Source organism: Grus americana, chromosome 2, assembly GCF_028858705.1.
Source record: "Grus americana isolate bGruAme1 chromosome 2, bGruAme1.mat, whole genome shotgun sequence".
Taxonomy (NCBI): domain Eukaryota; kingdom Metazoa; phylum Chordata; class Aves; order Gruiformes; family Gruidae; genus Grus; species Grus americana.
The window spans coordinates 162,762,803-162,776,891 of NC_072853.1; the positions used below are offsets into that span (position 1 = coordinate 162,762,803).

Consider the following 14,089-nt stretch of genomic DNA (forward strand, 5'->3'; position numbering starts at 1 on the left):
CAGAGCTACTTTTGTGGAGGGTGTTTGCCGATCACATTTTCATATTGCACTACTTTGCTCTCCACATCACCTCAGCAGTCTTTCTAGCTTCAACACTGCAGCATAACCCTCTGTGCTGCCAAGGGCAGCTCCCCAACAGCGCTGCCACCACTCTTCACAGGTGCTCCTATGTAGCATGGGAATATCAATGGGTGTAGCAAAGTGTGCAGAGACACATGGGATTCCTGCAGAGGAGAAGATGTCCCTCCTCTTGCTCAGGCTGTGCACTGAAGCCTCTGGCGACTTGGCAGGACCACTTTGATGCAGAAGACTGCATGGACGGATGCCATTCTGCGTGGCAAACTACCCCAGCTGACAAGGCTGATGAGTCTAAGCACCATCCATTGAGATTATTTGAAATCCCTCCTGTTTCACTAGCTGTGAAATTAGGGATTAAGTGGAGGAGATGCAAAGAACAAGCTCACTTGGTTTCTTACAGAAACACTCACATCCATCTGTGCCAAGCAGCCAGGGTCATCTGAAGAGCAGTTGAAAAGGCCTTTTTTATCGTTCATGCTCTTCTGCAGCCAAAGTCAAGACAAAAGTCATCTGAGTCACCTGAATAGTGGGATAATCTACTGCAGCCACCTCTCTCGTGGGAGAGGGCACAAGCTGCACAGATGCCTTCGTGTCAGCTCAGTTGCCACCCACAGCCATTTCTGTGGGCAAATGGTCCTTGGCTGGGACAGGGGGTAGCAGTTGCAATGACACAAAGGCATGAAAGTTGTTCATCGTGGTCCCAACTACTATGCCTGGGGTAAAATCTTCAGGCTGAATGTTGCTAAAACTGATCAGGTTGAATTTCTCAAAAGTGGCTGGTGAGTTTTTGTGCTTTCCCTGAGAAACCTTAGGAAGGCCTAGTCTGAAATCATCTGCTGAAACTATGGCCTGCTTAAGGGCTGCAGGTTGAAAACTCAAAACCAGAGACGGCTTTGAATGAGAAGTGTTCTTCAAAGCTTTCCCCAGACCAGAATTCAGTGTCTCCCCACCTCAGCAGCAATCAGACAGGTCTGTGTTATGCTCATCTGGTACTACTGAGCATCACAGAGGGACCTAAGCAAATGCGACTTCAAAACCTAATATTGTAAAACGTGTTTTGCCAGCTCCATCACTTCAGACATTGTGTTTACATCAGTGAAGCCACACTTACACCTCAGGAAGCTGCAAGTCAGGGCTTAACACATATTACAGTGATGCCTTTTCATGAACTGGTCCTCTGTTTCTTGTCCAGGGAAGACAGAACAGATAGTTCAAGTGGGTCCTTTTTCACCATGGGCTTACACTTGTACAAAATAAATAACAGCAGCAGCATCAGTGGGGTTAATGAGGTAACCACAACTTCACCCTGCAACATCTTTCTTTTGCCACTGCCAAACATATCAAGAGACTATAAAAAGAAGTCAGAGCTGCTAACAAAGAACAAACTCAACTTCAAATTTTAAGAAGAAAACAGCAAAAATAATCAAACACAAAGCCCAGAAGCACGTTGATTTATCTCTGAGCACATTGAGGTGTTGGATTTGCTATTTCCTTTTGCCTGCGCTCCACAGCTAAGGCTGCACGTTTGTGCCCAGCGCTTATATTTCCTGTAGCAAATACATCTGTACAGCAATGGGCTCCTTGCCAATCAGCTTTTAACTCCAGCTCACATTTTCTGGATAGATTAGATACCAAACCTGTTTTGCAGAAGACACAACATCCTTCACATTGCATCACTGAATGAGCATCTGTTACTATAGTGCCTGGGTGTTATTTCCTAGATGACCAGGGAACTGCCAAGTGAGTTCACCCACCCAGGCCATTTAATTTTTAACATCCATTTTTTTAAAAGGCAGAAGGCTGGCAAACAAAAAGAAATGCCAGCAGAGCTCAAAGCTGCCCTGTCACCTCAGGGTCCAATCCTGTAAAATACCAATATTTCCTGTGAAAGGTGGAGTGCTCTCATGCTTTGTTAAGCTTTTTTCTGACAGCTGGGAGAGCCTCAGCAGCCCACAGAGCTGCTTTCCTTAGAGGGAAAAGGGGGACATCCACTGCTCATCTACTGAAGCCTTTCTACTTTGGTTCAGGTTTTTTTTCTTTTAAACAGATGCACAAACTGTTTCTTGCATAGATCCTTTAATGCACAGCTTTTTTTGGCACCAAGCTAAGTCCAATAAAACTCCACTATCTACAAGCAGCGTCTCTGTTGCCCAGCTGTCTAGAGACTGCTCTCAGGACTGGTATTCCTTGTCTGCAGAGAGTAAAAATGGGAGTAGCAAAGTTCTAAATGAATGAAGGTGTGAACATCTGAAAAAGCACCAACAGCCTCAAAACTGTCAACAAAACAGATAATTCTCACGCCACCCAGCTTCCCACATGCAGCACGGCCCCTCCTCTCATGTACAGTGTGAGAGTCTATTTGCAGGACTACAGGGAATGCCCGGATAAGTGAGGAAAAAAATTCAACCCAAAGCTTGAAAGGGAAGAAGCTGCCTGGCTCTAAAGAAAAAAAAGCTACTTCTCAATTTACTGATAATCTGACACCTCGGCTGGGATCCATCTCACTCGCCTTTCTCTTCAGGAAATACCTTGCCTAATACGTGTTAGAATCACATTTGCTTATTTCCCCACCAATGTAACCCATTTTTGGCACCTTGTTACTCTGAGTGGGTTTCATCTCACCTGACTGAAGACATGCGCAATACAGAGTTATTCACCCCGGGCTCCCCTTGTAGTTAAAGTGAACAGAAAGAGGCACTTCTAGGGAGAGAGATTATTCTGACCCATTTTAGATCTCTAAGATGAAATGAATCCTGCCCACACTGGCCATAGTGACTAGACTTCCATTGCTTTAAAGACTGTTGAGAGTGATGAGCTCCAATGTAGATTATCTACACTAAAAGAGATAAATTCCCACCGTATCAAACTGGCATCCTGTCCAAATTGCCCTGCCTGCGTAGCAGCTAGTTCCAAAACACCATCTCATGGTTTACCAAGTGAATTCATGCTTGGGTCCTAATGATGTCAGCCTTAATAGTTTCATGTACAGCCTTATTAAGTAGTTTGCAGCAGCGGTGCTTTGCAACAAAGATCCTGGCAATCTGCAAAAGGTTTGAAGTCTGTTGATCATCTGCTCATCGTTCCTGGGTGTTATCTAAACTGGATGCTAAACCCTTCTAGGAACTAACTTTGGACTGTAAGAACAGCCCTCCACAAGTAGCTATATGGAAGACCAGAGGTTAGATGCAAACAGATAGTAATCAGTGGGAGAAAACGTTGTTTCAAGATGGCAAGACTCACACTGAATCATTTTAAAAACATCATTTTCTAGCCACCGGACAATGTCAGTTATTCAAATGTCAAAAGAAACCAACTTAAAAAATGTCCCTACAAGAAAAGAAAATTCATATCAAATCCAAGATTTAGTTATTTGCCTCCAGCCAGCTCTGAAGAGTAAGTCTCACCAGAAACCATGAACCTCTCATGTGGCACCAGGCACACGTTGCTGTGGGAGTTAGCCCGTTGCCTGCCCACCCTGCCTAGGACGGTGTGTCTGGGTTTCTCACTGCAGACTGCATATCGCGTAAATCAATCACAGCAAACTCCAACAACATTTAGAAGGAAACAAGAGCGTGAATCACATACAAAAGTTATAAAGTACTCACCAGGTCGCCTGTCCCAGGTTTTTCCATAATAACTGGGGGGAGCAGTAACCCTGCAGGAGAAGTAGGGTCTGGGTTGAGTGCCCCGGTGCCTCCTCCTATCAGGGAAACCACACCATTGCAATCCACTGAGCTGTTCCTTTTGCCCGTCTGGGTGTAGTTGGGAGTAGTAGGGTGAGAACTATGGCTCACTTGACTTTGCACGCTCGGACGCCTCCCAGATCTTGGAATTAAGAGAGAGCCCCGGTGGCTTTCATTTTCCCCAGCAGTGCTGATCTCATCATCGGCAAAATCTGTTTCGGAGCCAGTGTCTCTGCCACGGAGTCGGAAACTGAATATGCTTCCGTGGCTGGTTCTGCGCTTCACCAAGTTTGCACTGGGACCATAACTAATGCCAAGGAGAGTCTAGAAACCCCCAGAAAGGAGAAAGGGGAAAGAGAAACAACATTTTGCAACATGTTTTCAGGAGCGAGGAAGGTCTGGGGAAAGCAGTAAGTTCCATTTTAAATCAAGTGTTTCAGAGAAAGACTTAATTACACGTATTCAACCTTCTCAAAGTTAAGACGTTGAACAGACATTCCTAGCCATTAGGTATTTGTCTAATATTTGACAGTTAAAGATGTACTGAAATAGGAAGGGTCAAGGTGGCATTTGCCTCGTAGCATGATACTCCCTTTGCTTCTGCTCCCTCCCCATCTGGTAAGTGCCAATGGACCTGGGAAGGCAGCACAAGGAGTGGAAAACAGGAGCGGGGAAGGAGATCCAGCTCCAGTTCACAGCATTATCACACATCTTCATAACAGCTAGGGAAGGAACGTTGCGGTGGGAGAAGAAGAGATAAAGAAATAGGGCAGGAAATGAACTGCAGGGAAAATGAGAAGAAGAGGGAAGAAGAAGAAGCAGAATACGACGGAAGAAGGTGATAAAGGAAAAAAAAAACCAAGAGCAAGAAGAGGGATATGGTTTATTAGTTTGTAGAATTATTATCCCAATGCACATAGCTGCTTTAAAGGGTAGGTAACCTCAGTACACAGCAGTCTCCCTCACACCCAAATATCAGCCTTGACGATCCACTCTGACGTCAGCTAATGAGAGTGCAACTCCGACAGAGCATCAGCAAGACGTAGCCAAACACTAAACACACCTAAACCCTGGCAGAGTAAAAAGGATGTTCAGAAAATGCATAAGGAATTCACGTCTATCTCCTTCCCTCATATCTGAAGAGAAAATTATTAAGAGCATTTAGGCAGAACATACTTTTGATTTTATGGCCTGTACAGAATTTTCAGCTTCTTCAGAACTTTCTCATGAGCCAAGTATATATGAAGATAGGTCAGATCTCCACAGCATCCACAAACCAGACAAACCAAATGAAGCCTGATTTTATTTTTCACTGTAGCTCACACCAATGAGTTACGTAATGATGCTATTTTGTGACAGTGGTACAAGGAAGAGTACAAAACCCAGGTCCCTTCTAACTAAAAACAACCCATTTGGATTGCTACCAAACTTTAACTGGTCAAAAATCCATGCCTGGGTTTCCATGGCACAGTCATTGAGACTGATTTCTGATGGCAACACACTTCCAGCTGCTCAGATTGCATCTGAATGATGACTCAGCCTTACTCCCTCCAACCATGCCAGACACAGCCTTGCAGAGATGATTTACTATAAGCTTTGAAATGTGTCTCCCATGTTTCTCATGCATATGACATCCAGGGGCAAAAAGTGAAAACAAGAAATATGAAGCTAAGAAACAAACTGGCAATGCACAGCTCCAATCCATGGTCATTCTAGTACGTGGTGTCTTGAAACCCATCCAGAATGAAGATAAAGAGCAATTCTAGCTTTAATAAAGGTGTAATTTGTAACGCAACCCACTCAACCAGTGAGACAACAACAAAAACTCTTAGATTAAAAAAATGCATGTCATTTAAGAAATCCAGCTCTGTGTAAATTTGATGAGCTGGGGAGTCATTAATTGGTCACATTTACTTACATCACTTACATGTTTTCTATGAGCTTTTTATGGCTGCCAAATATCCCTAAATTCACTGACAACAAAATATAAAAAGACTTAGCCCATTACATGGCTATCCAAAAAAACAAAATAAACTGATTTTAACTTTGCCCTCAGTTAAGCAAAGACCAATTATCTGAAGCTATTTATGATCATTTGATACATACAGCATGTGCAGATTCATATTCATGCATGTCAGTAACATTTATATAAAACCCTATTTAACAATAGTCTCATTCCATTTTTTTCCCTGCAATAGAAAGTAGAAACAAGTGCCACAAAGTTTTGACTTGAAGGCAACTAGCAAAGGAATATAAAAATGTTAACAGTGTCTTTGTATAGCATTTAAAAAGTCCTCAGAGACAAGTTTCCTCCTTTTCTCCTCCTCTCTTTTCTTTTTAAGCTTTGCAGGCTTCTTCTAAGAATTTTTTATCTCTAGTAGGGATAGGATAGATATAATCAGATGAATGAAATTAAAGTAAGAAAATAAACCAGGCTGTAGGTAATCTTGAAGCAAAAATAAAATTAAAAAAAAATTGAAACAAAATAGATTCGTAGGAATGTTTAATGGGCATTCTTAATTAATTTTTAAAATAAAGTGGTAATATGTTTCCTTCCACTGTTCTAACACAGACTGTCTGCAGGTCAGTTGTGATATTAAATATCTGATTCTTCTTTACAGCTGAAAGTTTCGGCTTTAATAGCCTGTTCAGAGCCTGGCTTACCTAGCAAAGTGCGGTGTGAAATAAGTGAAGTTTCAGACCATGGCTTACCATTCTCCTCTGACCGTCATCGTAGTCACACTTGGGATTCCTTTGGTCTTCCCCATACTCTTCTGCCCCCAAAGATTTCTTTTTCTTTCGCCTATTTCTTCTTTCCTTGGCATTTTTGGATGCTAAAGGTGACATTTCCAATGAACTAAGTGACATTGAATCAATTCCTTTAGCAGCTAGTGCCTAGAACAGAAGATGGTAGAAGGTGTAAAATTTATTATTTGAGTTAAGGATCTCAGTGAGAACTAATAATTGCTCGGGTCAGCAATTATTCTTCATTTTAAGTTTTAAGGTTGTATAGGAGATAAACTAAAAATTTCAGGTGGTCATTAATCATAAAACTATCTCACATGGCTGGAACCAGTCTTAACCTGTTTCTAATCTCTACCTTTAGCTATAGGAAAATAAACAACAAGCCAGACAGGTTACAACTGTGCTCATGCAGGTCTGCCACCCAGATCCTGTCATGGAGCATTAGGAATGGTTGCATAAAATAATGTGATTTATGTAGAGCTCACACACAAGATCCTTCGACATTTCACGAGAGGAACAGCCTATGTGCACACACCTGTGGCTGTACACTGCGCACACATCTCTGGAGTAACACATCTGGTGCCGGTCAAAAAAAATTTCAAGCTGGGGAACCTCGAACTAAGCCCCCGCTGGACTTCACCCCCTTGAACTGGGAGGGCTGGACAGGAGGGCAGCCAAGCTGGCTGCTGGGATTTTTCTCCTCTATCACAGAGGGATGCTAGGAACAGTACGCAATTCAGCTGGAACATTTTTTGTAAACAGCGCAGGCAGCTATGATCAGAGACCGTGGGCTTAACTGGAGATGAGGCGGACTTTGCTTTGCCATGTGCTTCAGTGCTGTGCTGGCTATCTGGTGGGATCGCTGCAGGAGCTGACTGACAGCAGACCAACTGCTAGAAACCCAGCAGAAGCCGAATGCGAAAGCCTGAGCGCGCAAAGCCACAGCCTTGGAAGCAAAAGAGCAGCCAGGAAGAAGAATCGATGGGTGCAGGGAGGAAGCCACAGCCCACCCCAGCGCACTGGGTCCCCATCCCTGGTGTGGTCAGGAGGAGCGAGGGGGATCTGAGCAGAAAGCATGAGGTCAGGCTCGGAGGTGCTGGCGTCTCAGCGGTAGCCACATCAGTGACCTGGAGATAAGCCCATTTGCAGAGCCCCCAGCCGAAATACATAAAGCAAGTGAATTACAAAAAAAAAAAAAAAAAAGGCGTTCCCAAGAACAGGAGAAATGGATGAATCCTCAGTGCTATTGTCTGTAAGCCACTAGAATCAAACAGGCAATCAGCTTTCCACAGCAAAATACTCCCCTCCTCCCACAGGCATCAGTCCAAGGAAAGTGAAGGCACTTAACAGTCGCGTAAAGAATCAATCATGTATTTCAAGGAGTAGCAGTAGCTCTATCAAGCTGAGAGCACAACAAAACTTAATTCCTGTGGGAAATATCTTTCATGAGCAAGCTGCTTACAGCAGAGAGGAGGAGGGCTCAGACACCGGTCTAGGCTGTTGGGTTTCTTTTCAAGTCAATTGATTTAATTGCTCTGCTGAAGTGCTTTCTCTTCATAAAGATTCAGCAAGCCTTTTGGTGTTAAGTTCAGGTTTAGGAATGTGTTAGACCAATTGTGTAAGTTGACTGATAGTCCCTAAGCAGGCTTATCAAATATATTTGTGCTCTTTTTATGCTGCACAGGGTAAAAGCGGGTCTGAAGAGTTTTGGTTTTCTTTTCTGATTGCCGTCATATTTTATTGATCTAGAAAATATTGTAGGTTGTGCTACTAAGCATGCTGTACTCTTACTGCAGAATAAGCTAATTTTCAGTTTCTTAGCATTTTCTTACCTATTGCTTGGGTTGAAATGCTTCTGCCCTGTGTACTCTTTTCAGTTATTGGAAAGGTATTTGGACTAAATTGTTTCTCAGGGCATGGAGGATGTCCCCACATCCTACCTACCTACCCTTTCTAGTTGGGTTCCTGCGGCGGGACCACATCCTGTCCCCCAGGCATTGCAAGCCATAACCCACTGCAGTAAGTCCCAGGGGCAGGAAAGGTATGTGGGACCAAACATGTCTGGCAAGGACAGCTGGTGGCTGAAGGATGGGAGAAAAGCTTAGCTCACATGAACCGTGATGCAGGGATTATGTAGGACATAGGACTGGAGGCAAGAACTTAGTGGCACAGTGAGAAAGTCAAAACCAAGATCTTGACAAAGGCTTGGAAAGCAAGATTAAAACTGAGTAGCTCTGCCTGGGGAGAGACACCTGAGAAGGACATCTGAAAGCTACATGGTGCAGCCACACAATTCACTTTCCTGAGCCTTTTCTTCCAGATGTCTAATTTAAGATGTCGGGGGTTGATTTGCAGAATTACTGGGCTTCACTAGTGAACACGAGGAACCCCAATCACTCTACTCCTAAGTTTCCATAAGATTAGATTAATTGTCCAGAAGTATTACAAATACAAATGAGTATTTCTGAAGCACAAAGAGTCTGAACAGTGACAAGAGGCACTGAAAAACCTCTGAGGATGTTAGTCATTTTGTCTCTGAAGCAGGCTTTGAATGCCTGAGTCGGGAAGTCTGCTTGAGCTGGCCTAAGGCTACAGAACAAACGATGAGACAGAGAAGAGCTGCTCTTGAGTCATGCACTGTCCACCCTTTGTGCTGAATAGGGCACAGGAAAAATGAAACGTGGTTGGCTGAAGAAAAGACTATGTTATAAATCATATAGACAAATGGGAACAATGTAGGTTTTCATGACCAACCTTCATTTTGACACATTCTGGCTTTCAAGGCTTAATGTTGCTTTTCTGTGTACATACAGGCTTAACTGAAATCAAAGCCTTCAGAATAAAATATCTTTAATTACAGCTGAGGCTACCAAAGTTGACTGTTATTAGGAAGAGCTCAGCTGGAGTCAAAACACATGAAAATTTGTATAAAATAGGTATGGGTTGGAGTTCAGTTTGCTCCCTTAGGTTATGACAGCAAGTTACTCTGTTCAAAGTGCCTATACATGGACTAAATTGCATTTACCTATTACTTAAACCACCAAAGAGGATCTTTAAAAGGACTTTAATGATGTATAAGCCTCTACTAGCACTTTGTCAAGGGTGAATTGCATTTTCTATTTTCTTTCCAAGGATTTAAATGGGCTTTGGATTAGGCCATGAAGCCATATGTACCCAAAAGAAAATTATGTATATTAGTTTATATTGTGTATCATGGATTTATTTCTCTGAACTACAGTGCTATGTGTTATTTCAGACTAATTTTCTTATTGTCTTCTTGTTCATAGCACCTAAAATGTTCTCTTCAGCTGTTTAATAAAGGCTTTCTACCCCACACAAACCACATGCAAATTAACTAGTGTTACTAAGGCAATATGGCTACATCCACCGTTTGGCCTCCTTGTTTTGTTTAAACTTACGACATAACATTAAATCCATATCCTTTGCATAATTTGCAAAGCTTAACCTCAAGATCTGCCTGTTTACTTGTTCAGGAATGAAGGCATATGTGCTTCAAACAGGTTATCCTACATCTTTATCTTCATTATCAGACGGCTGCATTTTCATGGCAGTTTGAATGAGACAGCGAGGAAATGAACATCAGCTAAAGCGGTGGTGGAAGCAGGTTCAGCTGGGGCTATGGCTGAGCTACCAAAATAGCTGTTTTGTGCTCAAATGCAGATGCGGTTAAATCATCATTAAAATGTCTTATATGCCAACCAATATAAATTCCTCTGCTGGCATATGTGGTACAGCTAAGCCAGTACAACTCTGGATATGTAAACTCTAAATGGCCCCAATCCTAGTAGGAAGAGCCATCATTCTTCTTTTAGAAAGAATTGTAGTAACTCTGTCCAGGACAATAAACATTAAGCTGCTTTCAAGCAAACTCTTACTTTGGTTATCACATAAATGTAAGATAAATAGAATGTGAATCTCAAGGTGCCATCTGTTCAAGTTACCCAGGGCTAATCATGTCACATAGTTTACTGACCTCCTGCTCTTTCTTTAACATCTCCATGGCTTCCCGAAACTTTCTTTCCTTCTCTTCTGTTTCAGCAATAGTGGCTTGGTTCTGCTCTTCATACGCCATGGCCACAACAGCCAGAATCAGGTTGACCAGATAAAATGAGCCCAGAAAGATGACCAGCATAAAAAAAAGCATGTAGATCTTCCCAGCAGATCTGAGAGTCTGTAAGCACAAAAGTAAAATCACTAACACTTGGGGTTTTGGGTTTTTTTTTAAATTAGTTTTACAATAAAATTGAATTCAACTTTTGTTAATAGCCCAGACAGAATCCCTTTGATGACAAACAAACACCACATGCAATGAAATAATCTTCTCACCAATAAATTTTTATACCTTAGTCAAAAATTATGTGCCTTGCAGTAAAATTCATTTCTAAAAGAAGAATGCTTTCCTCCTTTACCAAATATCTCTGCTGGTTTTCTTTTAGAATAGATAATCTTACAATCAGTTGCAGTGAAAGCTTTCCCCACATAGCTCAATCTATTTTTGTCCGGTGCACAGAAACTTTCCAAGCAGGATTCATATTGTGTCCCTGCAGATGACTGCAGTCTAGGTCCTTTACAGCCAGTGGGCAGAAAAAGATACTTTGAGGGTGCAGTTCATCCGAACGTTATTTAGACATCTGCCTCCAGATAAGAAGAACCAAACCTTGGGCACCATTGACTGTACTGCCTGGTTCTTCACCAGATTTATAGGCATAGCTGGAGTTTAGGGGAGCAGGTGGAGCTTATATTACAGATATGTCCCATGCTCAGTGATTTGATGCTAGTGATAGAAACCACTGTGTTATATTATAAGGTGAAATAATAAAAGGGAGTGATGTTCATCCTTATTTGCCATGACAGTTTCAGTCTTCCAGAGTTGTACATGCGGTGCTGTGCCAAGTAAGTGAATACAGTTGTTTAAAGAATCCTCAGTTTCATTGTTTTACATTTTCCTGAAATGAAATTGTATAACTGGCTGCACCTGAAGCTGAAATCCCCAATACCTTCAAAGATGTCTGCCTCAGTACCTTCAGAATAGCATCTGTCAACGCTAACTCCTTTGATTTCCTTACGAGCATGTTACGGTTTTTGCAATTTTGAGATGCAGAAGTAAATCTTCAGTGGCTTCATGGACAGAGTATGTCATTCAGTACCAAATTACCTTACGTAGTTCTTCAGAGTTGGCATACATGTCAGGAAATGCATGCTAAAATGAGCACTTACTAGCAGACCACCTTGCACACGTGACTGTAAGTTGACTGACTCCATTTGTGCTTCTGGCTGTCAGGTGTCCATGCTGAAAAGCTTGCAGCAGGGAGAACTGAAACGAACCAGGTAGTCTGGCCGTTTGCAGAATTTGTGTTCATTATCATGCCTTGCAAAAACAGAGATGCCAAGTACACACGTGCTTCTCTAGTCCTTTTTTAAGCTGGACTCAAAAGATTAGTTCATATTACACCAGCCAACAAAACCATTAAGCGGTGACGTGGTGATCTTTCTTAAGTGGTGAACATCATTTAGATTCAGGTGAATTACCCACTCAAAGTGTCCTTCATTACCAATTTCCCCCCCGTTTCCCCAAACACCCAACTTAATGTCTTCTGGTATCATCACTCCTAAGAAAATAAATTAATTGTAACAATTGATGGTCCTTCTCCAAAACACACAAAGCACAGTTTACCTAATAACCAGCAATTCTTTCTTGTTTTTAATTATTGGATATATAACTGTAACAAGATCATGTGTTTATTGTATATTTTTTAACAGTAATAAAACAATCTCATACCTGTTGATAAAGACGTTCCCAATAATCTTGAGTCATAAGACGGAACAAAGAGAGAAAGGCCCAGCCAAAAGTATCAAAGCTTGTGTAACCATGGTCAGGATTTTCCCCAGCCTTCAGACATATATATCCTTCAGGGCATGTGCTGCAAAATGTGAAAGGCAATGCATGAAATGCATCATAAATGGCTTCAGCATGGAGAAACTGAATTCCAGGGGAACATATTGAATGCTCTTTGTTAAGAGTACATATCCTCAATGGTAAATTCCTTCACTGGGTAAAACCACAGGAAACAGGTGGATGCTAACTTCACAATACTAAAGATCTTTGCAATCTTATTTTTCCTTTGAACGGATAAACCGGAAAATGGTAACCATAGCTCGAGCTGCAACGGCAAATGAGCACCTAGCATTTCAGATGTTTGGACCAGACCACAATTAAGTGTCTATGCAGAACTGTAGTGCCTAAATGTGATTTCTCTTGGCACTTATTCCTAATTAAGAATCATAAACTTGGTGTCTTCTGCTACAGTTGTGGGTAATACTGTGATGGTGAACCCGCTTTTCTGGTTACGTTGTCTGACACTGGCTGGACAACACCAGCGTGTGTCATCTGAGCACCTTCCTGATTGCTTACTCTGCCTGACCTTGCACTCACCCCCTGCAAGGACTAAATCTTTAATCTAAGAAACCCAGCCCTTTGTTCCACGCACTGCCGTAGTCTGGGGTCACGACATGTTTTCTGTTTCTGCCAGGAAAATGTTTTCCTTGTGTGTCTCGCAAATTCACGTATTAAATGGCATGCAGGCAGCATGAATTTCACTGTCTCTCATTAAACTTTGAGACTCTTTACAATAGTTTTCTAGCCCCACATGCCAGAAGAGAAAAAGAATGCTCTCTGCTTTACAGCCAGCAGTGGTACTGTGTAAGTACTGGATTGCATCATCAAGTGAAACACAAGGTAGAAGAGATCCCGGGTCAGTGAACCTCCCTCTCTCCCAGAATGGTGCAATATGATTAGTCAAAAGACCCCACACCTCTTGCACATCACAAGCTGCTTTCCAAACATAAGATATGCCCCATCAGAAACCGAAGGCACAAAACAATATACAAAGGCTTACTGCTGTCTGTATCACAGGAAGAGAATATGAGATCAAGGGTGTTGCCAGCGTCCTGGAGCCCTACAGTATTTGGGAATTGGTTAGGTGGGAACCATCTAACTATCTGGAGAAGCAGATCTCAGCAGAACTCACAGTAATGCCAGCGCTCTCTGTTCTTATGCTTCCGATAGAGATGAACGTGGTATCATTCAGTGCAAGTTTTAGCTGACACAACTAGGGATGGTTGGAACAAGAGGGACTTTGTCAGAGATCAGAGATGTTGAGAGACCAACTTCCAGACAGTGTTTTAATAACAGAGCAATACCCTCTGTCCTGGCAGATGGTGAGCTTGATGTTCTGCCTGTCAGATGGAGGAATCAAGGTTTTCTGAACTGCCTTTGGATGGGATGATTATTGTAATATCCAGCCATTTTAGACACTTCACCAGCCATGTAGAGTGTGTCCAATGTGTACAGCTTTTAACTTTTTTTTCCCCAGCAAAAATCCATAGAGTGTTTCAATCACTGCTTTTTTTTTTATGAAAGCAGAATATTGCCATAAATTGACATTCAAAGCAGTAATATAAATAATGAAAAGTAATTTTTAAAATGCCACCCAAAAAAGAAATTGATTCCTGAGAAAGCAGAGCACATCTCAGTATGCAAATCAAGTATTTTTTTTTTTTTT

At 42.1% G+C, this 14,089-nt stretch overlaps 1 protein-coding gene across 2 annotated transcripts in view; it reads right to left on the minus strand.

Moving 5' to 3' along the window:
* LOC129202889 (sodium channel protein type 5 subunit alpha-like) overlaps nt 1–14,089 on the minus strand; it is a 216,745-nt gene that overhangs the window by 110,991 nt on the left and 91,665 nt on the right. The window contains exons 9-12 of one of the 2 annotated variants that reach the window (XM_054816498.1): nt 12,307–12,448; nt 10,501–10,698; nt 6,474–6,656; nt 3,684–4,085 (exon numbers count right to left, since the gene is read on the minus strand). In XM_054816498.1, coding sequence (XP_054672473.1) covers nt 3,684–4,085; nt 6,474–6,656; nt 10,501–10,698; nt 12,307–12,448 — 925 coding nt within the window. The remainder of the gene's footprint in view (nt 1–3,683; nt 4,086–6,473; nt 6,657–10,500; nt 10,699–12,306; nt 12,449–14,089) is intronic. The other variant, XM_054816497.1, reaches the window with a different exon arrangement.